General features: G+C 43.4%; 1 protein-coding gene across 1 annotated transcript in view; it reads right to left on the reverse strand.

Moving 5' to 3' along the window:
- Window positions 1–14438, reverse strand: part of TMEM178B (transmembrane protein 178B) — a 227879-nt gene extending 213441 nt beyond the window's left edge. Inside the window, exon 1 of the mRNA XM_009332929.1 lies at window positions 14057–14438. Coding sequence (XP_009331204.1) covers window positions 14057–14438 — 382 coding nt within the window. The remainder of the gene's footprint in view (window positions 1–14056) is intronic.
- Between the last annotated feature and the right edge of the window lie 955 nt (window positions 14439–15393).

Genomic DNA, 15393 nt, shown 5'->3' on the forward strand with positions numbered 1-15393 from the left:
CCTCTTTCCTCTTCGATATGAAAGATTATTTCATAGAAAAAGGACAGATGGCTCAAGTCCACGTAAATGAGCACAGAAAACCATGCATCTCTGCCCTTGTTCCAAACCCTCAGCAGCATATAGCGGCTTAGCATAGCACCCCTCTGCCACAGATATACGGCTCCTAAAAAGCAGCTGTCTCACATTCACACAGCTCAGTGCACAGGGAGAGGACCTCACATCCAGCTGCTCCCACGTATGTGACATGCCCATAGAGGCGACACCAACAACCTCCAGTCTCCCTCCCCCGGCCTCTGCCACCCCCCTTTCCAGTTCACCGGGAAGAGAACGGGGGCTGCTCTTCATAAGGCTGTGGTCATTCCTCAACAAAAGTGGAAAACAAAAATTCCTTCTCTGATCCAACTTAGATACAACCCTCCTTCTCCAGGTACTCAGGCGCAGAGCTGGGTAACAGTTTCTTCCAGAAACGCAGAAGGCAGCTTTGCTACTCGGAGTCTCGGGCAAGGTTCCCCGAACATCCAGACAGGCAGAACATCCCAGTTGTCTTGCTCCATACTGATTGATGGAGCCCTACTTCCACCTTTTTTTGGGAGCTGAACTATAGCCCAAAAGGCTGTCCCAGATGATGCTTTCCTACCTTTAGTGCTGTGGAGCCTTTCTGTTCCCTGTAAGACCTTTCCCCAAAACTTTTGTGAGAATTGTGGTCTGCTGCTGCACACACAAGTGAACAAAGCCCAGGACTGGCTGCCTTTCGCCCTCATAAGTTGGTGGATCCTGTGGCAAAATCCTTCCCGCTATAAGGAAACTCACACAGCATCACCAGCCAAATGGCTGAACATTTTGTGAACCGAAATACACATGGTAATTTAAATATGTGCAAATAAGAGTTTAATTCCACTGCTGCCAGCCATCCCGAATGTTTAAATATAGTACGGAAATTCTCTTTTATTTTATATAAACTATTTTAATGAAGAAGTTGAAGGCTCTGCATTCTCCTGGCTTATGAATACAAATGGCTGAGAATCTAACAGGCCTTTGCTGTTGTTAAGCTAAGGCAATATGAAATGAAAGCAGACGAGAAAGACAGGAAACAAAGACCCTATTAACTGCATTATCTAAAGGAAAGCTATGTAAAATGTGCATTAAGTGCACACAGTCCTCATCCCCAGTCCTTCCTGGATGCGTGGGGTGTCACAGGAAGGAAACAAAGTGCAGCTCAGATCTAGGTGAAAGAGACAAAGCAGCTGGGATGGTGCAGCTGGATTTGTCTTAGGTTCCTTCCCTCTCACCAGACACCCATAGCTGGTATCAGGCAGCCCGGTGACAAACACTCCTTCCATCAGGTCCTGCTTGATACAGAGCTGAATATGCTCTTCCTTGGGGAAAAAAAGAGGAATTAATAGTAATAATAAATTAATCCTTCACAGTCCTATGGCATGTTTCACAAGGACACAGCACTAGAAAGGACCATGTTAATTTTTCTTGCATAGCGGGCAAGTATATCATATAATCCCTCTTCCTAAATATATCCATCTTCATCCTTAAAACCTGTTAGAAGTGCTGTGACCTCATGACTCCTTCCAGAGCCCCACTTCAGCACAGCTTCCAGCCTACATATTTTCATAGCCCTCATACACATAGTTTCCCTCATACACGTTTTGTCCTTAGCTTAAACACATCTTCCCCCTCTCCTGTGTTTAACCCCATTTCTTCTGGATAACAATTATATTTGTAAAATAGATTTTCCATTCCTCTCCTCACACTAGTAACCCCACTCTGGACCTGCTTTGAATTCGTCTTTCTCAGAGGTAGTTGACAAGAATAGCAAAGATTATAACAGAGAGGGCTTGATTAACACCTTGCCCATGACTTTAACATTTCTCTGCTTGAAATATCTGGCCAGCTCTGTTCTTCAACCACATCTGCCTTTCTCCTGGCCGTGGCTCTGCCACTCTCCGTCTGCGCTTTGAGATAGGTGCACCTTAATAAAGCCCTTGTCCCCACTGAGGTGTGCTCTGTGGTCACATCCCAACTGCACGTCAGGTGAGATTCAGGTATGCACCTTTCCCACCCTGAAAGGAAACCCATTGCAGTACCTGGGCAGGGAGGAAGCCATCTGAGCCCAAACCTCCTCATAGCCAGGATGTCTGCAGAACCAGAATTCCAGTGTGCAACACAGAGGGTATGTGCTCAACAACATAAACACATCCTCCAGGACCAAAAGTTCACACTGAAAGAAATTTCACATCTTTCCTAGCACCCAGTCCTCAACATTACTCAGTCCTTCGTATATAATATTCCAGATCTTCTTTCTCTTGGCAACATCTCATTCTTGTGGCAGCAGCAAATGTCTTAAGTTCACTCCTTTGTGCCCAGCCCAATGAGAGCTATCACCTCCCCTTACAGACCCTGCTCCAATATCATTAACGACATTATTAAATAAGGTTGGTCCCCTACTTCAGGAACTCCACTGTTGACCTTCATCTTGATACTCCCTCTCTCAGCACTTGTTGCTTTCTTTTGGTCAGTTCCTTAAACACACTGTAAATTGTGTACTAATTACCTTAACATTGTAACAAACCGTTTCCTTAGAGACAGAATATAAAATCCTTTACCAAAATCCCGATAACTTAGGTCTAAGGCATCTCCTTGTCTCGAAACCCACTTATCTTCCTAGCAAAATATATCAGGGTAGTTTGGCACTTCAAATATAAAAACATACGTTGCATGTTTATTTCATTTCCCCCCATGCATTTAATTAATCTTTCCTTTAGAACTTACTTTAAACTCTGCTTCGTATTATTATGATCAAACTAAAAGGTCCGCTGTGGCCCAGACAACTTTTTCTCCGTTCTTTAAATATAGATTTGCTACTTTTCATTCCTAATGTACCATCCTAATTAGACAGATTTATTGAAAATCCTTTTTACTGGACTTGCAGTGTCACATACCACATCTTTCAGAAGTCTGAGATGGAAATTATCCAACTTCCCAATTTGAGCCCATTAGGCTATTTGAGTTTTTCCGTTTCCCCTGTTCCTGTTAGCTGGCTCTTTTGTCTCCCTGATCAGTGTAACATTCCTCCCTATCTCTTTAACCGTTACGGAATGTCATATGAGCAGAACTGGGCAATCTTGAGGACTGGTGAATAGAAGAGGGATGAAATTTAACACAAAACACCGGCTCATGCAGTTAGGGACTAACAATGAGAAATTTCTTTCCAATGTGAACTTTTGTCCCGCAGGATGTTTGCATTGTTGGGCAACTGCCTTCTGTGGAAAACAGGGATAATTCCACTCTTCAGAAGTCCTTTATGGTTGAAGATCAAGAGGTACAGTATTCAGATACTGTCTCAATGGGAACCACCTAAGTGCCTAAGACAAAGCAATGCAGTTGGATCATAAATCAGCATCACCCCTTCAAAGTCAGGCCAGTGACCTTAACTTACACCTTTAACATCTGACTGAAAAATGCTTTTGTTTCTTTTTTTTTTGTTTCTGTTATAATATTTATGTCATTAAATGACCACTGGGCAGAAAGCAAAAGTATCTACATTACAAAGGCTCTTTTGCATATTCAAAGATATGTACTGATTAATGGAGACACAGAGACAAGCATGGTACATTCATATTTAAGCAGAAAGATCTTTTCAAATAGCTTCTGTTACCCAATAAAATTAGTGTAACTGTTTCATCCTATTAGAAAGTCTAGAAATACATTTAGGAAGCTTTTTTTGAAATGTCTGCTGTTAAAACCAACAAAAGGTCTCAGAATTAAATAAGGGCTGCGACAAGAGATTCTCAGTGACTTTCACTCAATCTGGTGCGATATCTTAATGGGACCCACTTTGCTGCATACATGGGACATCCTGGAACCTCTGTTCCTTTACGGTGTTTCAGCTTGCATGCTTATGGTAAGAAACAAAAGAATCACAGGGCACTTTTGAACGGGTAAGTCAGACACTTACTTACACTGAACAGAGGTGGCACAGGGGGATGAAGGGGTTTCAGAGCCTGAGCGCATTCCCTGTCATCTAACAAGAGGTGTCGATAATCACCCAGCTCGGGGCATATAGTTTCCTTCTCAACATTGAGTGCAGAGTCTCCCCAGGGACGACTGAAGTACAGCTGCTGGAAAAAGCAGGTGGAGACACTGGGAAGATCCTCTCAGCTCTGCTTTAAGGGGGTGTGAGTGGCAGTTTTCCAGCTTCTCTGGCACCCCCAAAGCACATTAGGCTACTGCAGCTTGTTCCAAGGTTACATCTTCACTGGAGTCAGAAACAGAAGTTGGCACAGACAATAGCAGGCCACTCAGCAAGGAGAAATCTGACCATGAGCCCAGCAGAGCAGTACCCGGCATGTGCCAGATTGCCACGGGGTCTGAGCGGTTACTTCTGACCCAAGATTCCCTAGCTGGCCTGACATTTATTTGAGAGACTGCAGCGCTTTAAGTGCAGAAGTACGGGGATGGGGGTACAACAGACTGAAAAGACCTTTTCCCTAAAAGCCCCTCAGCTCTGTAAATACCTTTCTCTGTCCCCCCCACTTTGTGGAAAATATCCTGAATTTGTAGTTGATATTTGTTTAGCTGCACTGGAGGTTCAATCTGAGACTGGAGCACGGTTGTGCCAAGCATTGGACAAACTTGCTGACTTCTGCTGGGGAGAACCATGCTGACACCTCTGTAAGGTTACACAGGATGAACTTGCAGCATGAAGGCAAGGCAAATTATAGAAAAGAGTCAGTGGTAGTGACCTCTCTGCCCCTTAAGCTTTATGTTTTAGTGTCTGCTCCGTTCAGTCTACAACCCTGTTTGATCCTGTCAGTCACCAAAAAGACAGGGCTTCATACTGGGCCCTGCGCTCTCCCCCACATCCTCCTGCTCCACTGCGTGGACCAACCCCTGGACTCTTTCTGCAACAACCATCATCCACCACCTTCACGCGAAGCTTGCTTGGCCTTTCTGTCACCTCAGATCATCAGTATTAAGGACTTCTTGCCCGCTCTCTGTCTTTTATCACTCTCTTTATCATTTCTTTCCTCTCTCCACATGCTGATGTTATCCATGCTGCATTCTTTCATTCACAGACCTTTTGCCCTGCGTTGGCCTATCTAACCCTACCCTGCTATCCCAAATCCCAGCTGATCCATACCAGTTGGTCTCCGCTATGTCTCACACAGCAGAGCATCTCTAATGGGAACCCCGCTGCCTGGCTAACTTTCTCCACTATGAATGCACTGTTCCCCCATTCAGTTCTGCTCGTTTCCTAGACTTACTACTCCAGCTCAGCTCAGTTAAATCTCAGACTCACAGTCATAGTCACCTCTTTGCCACATTTGGCTCATTCGTCAGACCCTCCCACCTGCTCCAGCCCCCACTTTAGCTGTTACGCAGGATTTCACCCAGTTCTTCCATGAGAAATATGACAAACTATGATATTCCTCTTCCAGTAGCTTTTCCGTGTTTCCTCTTCCCCTCCTACAACTCCTTCCTCATTCTTCTCTCCCACAGATGAAAAAACTCCTATGCAGCTCTCTTCCTTCATTTCTTTTATTTGCCACTGAGCCAGTCTTATCCTATCTCCTGACTTTCCTTATGGCCATTCTTGTCCTTGACCTCTCACACCCCTCTGTCTCTTTACTCTCATAACGCAAGTACCGTTCAATCTCTTTCCTCTTAAAATATTCTCATCTTAAAACATTTATTTTCCTCTCTAAATAACGTGTCTTTTTCTCTCCTCCCTTTCATCACCAAACTCTCTGAATACACCGGGTACAAATGCCACCTGGATTCCTCCCCACCAGTTCAGTGCAGCTTCCTCTCCCTTGCAACTGCTGCTGCCAAAGTCTCTACTTAACGTACTGGGCAAATTTCAGCATAGTCTGAATACTCTGTTCTCATCTGCTGCAGCATGTCAGCTACCTTCAGTAGTCTCCTGTGCTGTTTTAACCTGAAATGGTGTCTTTCTTCAGCTACCATGACATTACTCACTCCTCTTGCGCCACCTTTGAATCTGCTCCTTTTGCATGTCCTCCAGAAGACACTTTTCTTCTCCCAGCTCTGCCGGAAGTTCATGCGGCTTTTCTCTTTCTGTATTTTACTCCTTGGTAATTTCTATCACAAACATAGATTCCACTATCATCTCCATGCAGCAATTTTCAGATTCACCCCTCTAACACAAACTTGTCTCCCTAGGTCCGTACCCACGGTCTCTCTAATACTCCCTCATAGACATACAGATATCAAACTGAGCTTATCGTAGCTAAAACAGAGTTCCTAATGTTCCTCTCCCTTCTTTACTTTATGCTCTCTTCAGTAATTCCCCTCTTGAGCATCACAGCCAACACTATTACTTTCCTTGTTGTTCTGGTCAACAACTGGAGCAACATCTTCATGTCATGTCTCTCACTATGTCCATAGATCCAAGGGATGTCTAAGGTTTGCATATTCTTTCTCCATCCAGGCACTCATTATCTCATGCCTTTATTACTACAATATTTCTTTTTCTGACCTTTACAAATGTGATCTTTCCCTCCGTGTACCCATTCAGGATGCTACTAGAAATATAATTTTCCTAACACATCACTCTGACCACGTCATTTCTCTTAGCAGCTGTAGACTGCTGTCCCAATATCTGTCTCATTAGTGTAATCTACTTGTCTTCATTAAGGAAATGTCAACTTCTTCCTACGGTCAACCGAAGAGGTCAATCCCCATCACCTACTTATTAATTTTCAAGCAGACATGACCCATGATTTTTCTGGTGCCATCCCTCAATCTTTGGAAGACCATCTTGTAAACATCTGCACCTCTTATTCATTATCCTTCTTTACAACTCTTCCAGGAATCCCACATTTTGTAGTGCTTACAGAAATGTGGTTAGCCTGCTGGTGTTTTAAAACCACTACCGGTCACGCTGAACATCATAATTACCTTACCGTCTCCCTGTAGTCTCTCATAAGGCTGCATTACTCGCCAATATTTAAAGTGCAGCAACATGTCAAGAGGACAGGGACATTTTTCTGATCCATGATTTCTGATCCATGATTAAGGCTCATAAATCCTATGGTAGAACTCTAACTGGTATTAATAATAATGAATGAAACCCCTATTATCCTGCTACTGAGCTGAGGTACGAGAGACTAAGTCACTTGCCTCAGGTCATGAAGAAAGACTATGGCAGAGCTTGGAATGAATTCTGGCTTTGTAAGCCCTGCCCTAACTGCAGTACTACCTTTCTTCCATCTATTTTGGTAGTTATCTACAAAGGATTATGATTTCAGCAGGCTCAGCTGGGCAGTTCTGAATATTTATTTGTGGAAGAATTAGGCTTTATGAGAAAGAAAATGGGGAAATTTCCATTTTATAGTCTGATTTCTCTCCTGCAGAGAAAATATGTTAGTTTATATTCTTTTCTTTTAAGTGGATTCTATTCTGAATGGCCTGTTAAGGGCACTTGGATTCCGGAATCCACATTCTTTATTTATTTATTCCTTAAAAACTAACACCATCTCGTTTCTTTCCTTTCCTCTTAAAGAGGTGGATATGTACTCAAGGGTTCCAGCAACACTTTGTTAGCAATGAGCCATTAAGTAACTTACATTATAAATGATTGTCATTATTTTTGCAGAACCTACAAAACATAAAGTCTTCTTCCTCTTTACTGGCTCTGCAATAGTTAATGAACTCATTCCACTCTTGAAGTTATTCTGAGTGCACAGAAAGACTTTTTCAATGAGAAAAAGCAATATTAATATGGATTTTTATTGCTGGAGATGACAAAATAGTTCAGATCATTTCACCTCTATTTAAGTAAAATAATCTTTCGTATTTTTATTTTTACAGTAAACAGAACACATCTGCACTCATATTAAATCTTTCCTCCACACTTTTTTAAAAAGTTTTTAAGCAATAGGCAGAAAGGATAAAAATGCTGAGATTTCTCAAAAGGATTTGGGTACTCAATTAAATGAACAGGAATTAAACATGCAGTCCTGCAGGCAGCTCTGCAAATATCAGCTTCTCTTGAGAAGGGCATGATCCCGTCATTTTTACTCAGGCAAAATTGCCATTTGTCTTCACCGGCAATTTTGCTTGAAAGCCAACAGCTTGATTGAAATTTGCCCTTTAAAACAGCATGATTAAAAACAGTTGCAGCTCTGTTAAATTACATATATGTTCTCAGTATTTTTAGCAGATATATATTATCAAACTAATTATCTCAGATGTGTCAGAGGAACGTGTCAGGTTCTCATTATTTGTGGTAAAGATACTTTATAATGAATTGCTATTTAAGTTTGATGCAATTAAAATATTAAAATTGCTTGTTTAAAATATGATGAGCCAAATCCTCCTGGAACGTACATGCATGAAACACCAGTGATTTCATCCATTAAATGATTTTAGAAAATCTCTGAACAAGAGGATGTCTTTGCCATATCTTAGAAACATGCAGTTGTTTGACTTCCCATCTACATCGATAGACCAAGAATAATTACGGCATCGAAAACGGTGAAGGCTAAATTCCTGGGTACCCTAAGATTCAACTCAAAGGCTGTCTGCTGCTTAAATTTCACTGGATCCCTCCAGCAGAACTCTGCTGTGACAGAAGGGAGCACAGACCTTGTGTTGGCCTTTCTATCCAGGGACAATTTTAACCTCAAAGGAAACACTAAAGGCCTGAACTTGCTGCATCACCACGTTCAATAAAACATTTACTATTGACTTCACTAGGACCAGAATCAAGACTTCAATAAAGTCCCTTTTATAATGAGTCCATTTGGAAAATGGTTGGGATTTCAAGTACACATTTTAAACAAAGCATTTGGATTCTTTAATGTATGAAGGATACGCAAAAAAATGGCTGTCCTAATTTACCTGGCAAAACCATTGCATTTTAAAAGTCAAATCTACAGCATTGCAAGGTATTGCAAGTAGTTTTACGAAAATAAACCTTTTTACTCCTAAAGATAGCTGCAAGTAGCCTCTCTTCAGGCTTTTCCAATTGTCTGTAAATAATCCCTAGTGACGGCCGGAGTAGTCCTGTTAAGCCTTTCTTCCTCAGTTGTGCCACACATCTGACAAACCAAAACAGAGAATGCTCTCATCCCTGAAATCTTGCATATTATTTGGGTGGAGGTAGGCTTCACAGGAATTACTTGCCTTTTTTTTTTTCAGTGGTGGCATGGGCTAAGTATACTCGCAATAAAATGTTTTAAAAATAGGATTTACTATGACTTCCATGGATCTTGGGGGAAGAAGGAAGGTAAAAGGGGGATTGAAATAATAAGGTCATTGTAATTTTTTTTTTTTTTAAATACAATTGGATTCCAATGGCAGGCAGCAGAGCCCCATCCAGACAGGTTTAACTGGCAGCCTTCCAAAAGCAAGATGAAAGGTCCTCTGAGTAGTAATTGTCTAAATGGAACAGACTCTGGTTATCGTGCAACTTCTTCATCTACTTTATTGTACCTTTATAATTAAATGATGTAATTCCTTTTTTTTCCTTTCTTGTTTTCCTCTTGACTACTGCAGGAAAGCATCTGAGCAACGTTGCCGTAGGATGCAGACAGACTCTGTGGCTTCCAGGTTTTTTTCTGGGTCGCTGTAAGTCGTAATCAGGGAGTTGTGAGCTGCTGGTTGCCAAAGCAGGACATAAACTCTGCCTTCTCCCGGCCACGAATGGACACTTACCTGCATTTCAACTCTCTGCTTGCTTAGTGGTGGAGGTGGTTGGTTCACTGTGATTTTTTGGTAGGGTGAGGGAATGCCGCTTTTGCTGGAAGCTCAGTGGTAAGCAGGCAAACAGTGGATCTAATAGGATATAGGGAACACTATATTCAAGGGGGCGTTAAGCAGCAGGGCTATTTAATTCACAGAGGAGACTGGACAGACACCTGAGAATCGGAAGAAGCTTAGAGTATTGTGCTGAACAAACCCAGAGCCAGCGTTTCCTGACTCTGCAAGGCTTTAGGGATCAGGAGTGAAACTCTGGTCCCGAGATGCTAAAAGACTTGATCAAATGTGAAAGCAGAATGAGAGGACCAACTTTGTAAGCTCTTTCTTTTTGACTGGTCCTGTACAAGAGTGCTTTCCCTCAGCCCAAGTAGCCCATTCACAGCAATAAAGATTATTCAGGTGAGTAAAAGTTAGCAAGACTGGGCCCTGGGTTTGCATGTTCAACTCCAATAATTTCTTTATTGACTGTAATTTCTGTTGTTTCTGGCTTTATTTTTTTTTTCATTCATGATAACAAAGAGAACAAATTAACTGCCTAATTTTGACACAGCTTTAGAATATTCTTCAGACCTTTGGTCTCATGCCTGCCTGCCTCTCCCCGAGTATGCTTACTTGTGACAATCTGTTTTAATTCATTGCCTGTTTATCTAATTGTATTTTTTGAAATATGCACCTGGGTTCTATGGAAATATAAAAAAAGGAATAGGAGAAATATAAATAGGACCAATTGGTTTATATATGCATTAGTGTCTATTGTATCTATCCCTAAGAAATCTGAAGTAACAGATCTCCAGTTTTTCTAGCAAAATCCAACATAAAGGTTTTGACTTATTTGCCAGAAAGTAAAAACTAATAAATACAGCATAGAATTACAGAAGTGACCCAGCATATTCAGAAACAGAACTGTTTTTTAAAACCACTGGCATCAGAATACTGCCAAGTACAATAGGGCCTGATCCTGCCACAAGCCATTGCCTACAGCTTGTATTAATTTCAGCAGGGTTCATAAGCAGAATAACTGCAGGGTATTTGCAAAGCTGGTTAGGCTCTTAATGACCATTTTTTGTTATCCTTTGATAGACAAACCTACCATTCTCAATACTGGAAGTTTTGCCTAGGGAAAAATGTAGGATTTGTCTCAAAATAAATGGATCGTTTAGATCCTGTCCAGCTTAAAAAAAAAAAAAAACACAAACCAAACCACCAACCCTTAACAGCATTTACATTCAATTACATATAGAAGGACCAAAAGGCAATACACACTATATTTGGGGCCAGAACCTGCATTAGTTTATCCAGTTCCGGAAAAGGTGTGCTAGATTAAATTAACAGCTGGCAGAAAAGGAGAGTAAAAGGCCTATGTACCAATAACCTCCTCTTTTATACGGTATTTGCCCTGGAGCTCATACAGAGAGAGATTTCATCTGTGCGGGAATATGTACCCCAGTCAGGGTATTTGATTACAACAGGTAGAGAACATGTGCAGCTCTTCACACCTGCACAGAGCAGGCTCTGCCCGGGCACCTACCCCTGCAACCTCTAACTCCAGACCAGCGTCTGCCACGGAAGAAAAACTAGAAAAGCAAGGTGGTGCTGTCGGGATGAACCTAGAATACCTGCCTCATTTTGAACTCACAGCTGTTCTCAACGTTGGACAGCAATGGCAAATGTACTTATTCCACTTTTATCATATAGTGGAGGATCGTAAAGAAACAGTCTAGTAGCTGGCCTTAGGTGGGAACAGGGACACTGGTTGACTACCCACGTGAAGTTGGCTCCTTCTAATTCAGTGATTCCAGCATACAAGGATTTTTAACAGACAAGTATTTTACATTACTTTTTGGTAAGGGGAGAGTAAAATCCATTCGTTCTTTCTGATCTAACAAAACATAAAGTGAACAAGCAATCCTATATCTCCAGTTTTATTTCTGAGCAAGTCAAACAGTTTATTTTATCAAATTGCCATTACACTTGCTTTTCTATGTTTTAATCTGGAGATGCCAAAGCAACACACTTCTATAGCATTAGTGCTAACATGTGTGACTCTTCATCATGGCTGAGAGTTACAGTATAGGTAGATCCTCACTCCAAAAATGAACTATAATGTTGGTGTTCAGTGTGACGAGTCTCCCTCCTTTAACATTTCTCTCAACGTACAATGAAGTTTGTTAAATGTGCACCAAAAACCTTTAAAGAAGGCAAGGAGTCACACACTGATACTTGCACATACCTCCTTTATGTGCGCAGTTTGCACTTCTGACATTGGGGCAGTGGCTCTGCGAAGTGGCTATCTGGCCATCTGCACACACATATGTCCAGGAATATGTGTGCAGAAGCGCATGCTGTACCTGAGCCCGGGAATCCCTTGCTACCAGCTGAACACTGTACATTTAGACTTAGTTCGCTACACACACACACACTCTCAGACACACACACGAACACACACAATTTACAGCAGGATCTTTTGAAGACTATCTTCTCCGGCATTTAACCACCTCAACTTGAGTTGCCATATTTTCTTTATGGCTAACACTTAGCAGAGTTGCCCTTACACATAAGCCAGTGCCAGGCAATTTCATCAGTTTCTGGCAGGACAAACGGACATTCCTGAGGACAAGGCAGGTGGTGAAAGAGGAACGAGGCTCACTCATTTCAAGATGAAAATCCTCTCTAATAACTGAAATCCCATTTGCCAAAGGTAAGTTCTGGTGACATGTTTGCCCGCTGTCAAGGTTGAATTTCTTTGTTTATGCCCCAAGCACAGCAAGCACATGTGGCAGAGCGATCCAGCCCTTCGCAGCCAGCCCAGCACGTCCGTGCCCTCACCTAGACAGAGAAGAGGAATCCCTCCCTCGGCACTGAAACCAGCAGCTGGGTGCCAGGGTGCTGACGGGCTTTGGACATGTTCACTTGTCCATTACAAATGGGACTGAAGCCACCAATTCATTTCATAGGGGTCGTTAAATAGCAACTAGACATTAAGGGTCACTAGCAACACAGACAGGATCCCAACTAGTGATCTAGGTTCCCTGCTACACCACCTGTTTGTACTGTTTCAGTGCAAGTCTATACCATGCTACTCACCTCTACTGCTCACTTTAAAAACATACAGAACAAAATGTATACATTGGCAAACACATGTGAGAGTATATCCCTCGTGAATAATTAGCTTTAAGCAACAATTCCACTTGCAATGTCTGAAGAGGGAATTAATCCAGGCTATCAAGGGAGTTTGGGACAGAACACACTTAGAAAACAAGTATTCTTAAAGATTGCACGGTGTAAGAAGCAATGATTTCACTGCGATGGAAATAAACCACTAGGGAATCATCTGAATGCAACAGAAGAACCATGGGAGGGAAATGTTATTTTGTTGTATGGAATAACCATGCTGTGGGTAGCAAAGATGCTGTCATCCTTTACCGAAACCCTCATCATCCTGCAAAAACATACATCTTTTGTAGACAGGGTGTTTAGGCAGGGTTTTATGCGTATCTCCCCTTCCTATACTTTGGATCAAAGAAACATTTGAGGCAAACTGACCATCACCTTGAACTGGTACCTTGGGGGAAAAAAGAAGAACAAGGACCAAAAGGCAAGAAAAAACATAGCACAGAAATGCTACAGGCAAACAGATGCATCTCCACCCCAAGAGAAAACGATTCCTTTCTAACACTCCTAATAAATTCATGTAACGTTTTGTAGACATTGAAAATATTCCAAAACATAGCTCAGTGTAAACAGCAAGCTGGGTTTCCTCCTGCTCTTTAGCATTTCTCTTTGTTTACTCTCCATTTGAGGATAGAAAAAGCCTACATGTGAGCACTGCAAATGGTGTATTTCAGGACTGATGGGGCATTCGATAAGGGAATGATGAAATACAGACATATGTAGCCTCCAATAAAATAATATGTACTTTGCTTGAGTCACCAGGGTCAAGCAAAATTAAAAAAAAATCCAGTGTCTGCTTTATTAATACTTTTTATTTGTATGTGGAAAATAATCTGATACCATGGTGATGGGCAGACTATATTAAGCTTAGAGACCGAGACATGAAAGAGACATTCTGGGGTGTGTCTGCTCTCACCCCCACTGCCTTCTTGCTCCCAAACCCCACGCCTCAGCAGTAGAGACCCCGTGGGAAACTGCCCTGGCAGTGCTTCGGGAAGCGATGCCCAGCCAGGCCAGTTCACCCATTGCAAGGAGAAGTACTTGGCTAGAGATGCCAGCTCCCACCTGTGAGCCCAAATGGCTCTGCTCCGCCTCTGCTCAGCTCAGGAGGGCCTGGCACGTTCATTTGGTAAAAAACAGCCCTTACCTTTGGCAATCAGCTCCTCCAGCTCTTGGTCGAATCCTTGTCGGTGGCATTTCCTCCAGAGCCCCATGTTGGTCGAGTTGTACTGTCTGTTGCACTCGTCAACTGCGCTCATAGCAAAGATCTGCCTCCTGTTTCTTGCCAAGAGGAGTTTCCCTTCCCAGCGGCCCAACCTAGACCTGCTGGCCCTGAGAGGCAGGTTGTTGTTGGAGTTATAAATGAAGCCAGGATCATTTCTCTTAGTGGTGATGCTCTTGCACCTCTCTCTGTGCTTCCTGGCATCAGTTTCGTACCAATGGTCAGAGCAGATTGCCACAGCCAGCATGCCCAGGGCACACAGAGCTAACGAGAGGCCAGCATACAGCAGTAACCTTCCAGCAGCCATACCTCAGCTTCACAGAAACACCATGGACATCTTCACAACAGGCAAAGCCCTTGAGCGTGAGACCACGCAAAAACCTCCGGAGCAGCTGCTAGGTGTCACTTGGCAGAGACTGCCTCAAACATCCCCAACTCCCGTGGCTCACATCCACACTGCGGAGGGATGCTGAGAGCGCTACAAAGTTCTGCCCTGGAGGCAGTCCTGGAGTCTCATCTGCCTCTTCTCCTCTGCGGAGGAGACCTGGCGAGGAGAAACACAGCCTTCCACCTCGAACGGGAGCAAGCCAGCGACCCACCTATACAATGATGTCCTGCTCCCCTCACCACCAGCACCCGAGCGATGGGGGCTGAAGGGATATATCCCCCCTGAAGAGACCTGAAAGCTACGGCTGTTTGATCAGTCCATTAATCTCTTTCAATCTGGCCGGCTCGGAAATCCAGAAGAGATGGCTTTCAGATCAGCAGGCTCACCACAGCATCATCACAGGACAGAAAAGTTCAGCAGCTAGAGATCTCCCGCTTGCAAGCAGCCGGTTATGCCGGTTTCAGGAATGGGCGACTTGCCTTTTCTTTGTCGGTGGCTCAGCAAAGAGCATCATCGTCTGGATGGTCGGTCGCTTGCTTGGGTTTAAAGCGGGGTCGAAGGGGAGGGAGCAAGAGGGGGGGAGCAATCTGTTGTCGTTGCTGCTGCTGCTGCTGCTTTAAATCGTGGCTAAAATACAACCTCCCCGGCTGGAACTGGAAACGCAGGCATGCACAGGTCTCTCTGTTAGCAGACTTCGCCGACAGTCACTGACATCTCGGCTCCAGAAACACCTCGGCTTCTCTCTGCCAGCCTTGCCATTCACTCGCCTGCTTTTGCCGTCTGCGCTGTCACCCAGGCAGCCTAACGCCACGATCCCTTCCCCGGAGCGCCCCAGCAGCGCTTCGGCTCTCCCGGCGAGCGCGGCGCGGCAGCC

This window comes from Pygoscelis adeliae, unplaced genomic scaffold (genome assembly GCF_000699105.1).
Source record: "Pygoscelis adeliae isolate BGI_AS28 unplaced genomic scaffold, ASM69910v1 Scaffold38, whole genome shotgun sequence".
NCBI classification, from domain to species: domain Eukaryota; kingdom Metazoa; phylum Chordata; class Aves; order Sphenisciformes; family Spheniscidae; genus Pygoscelis; species Pygoscelis adeliae.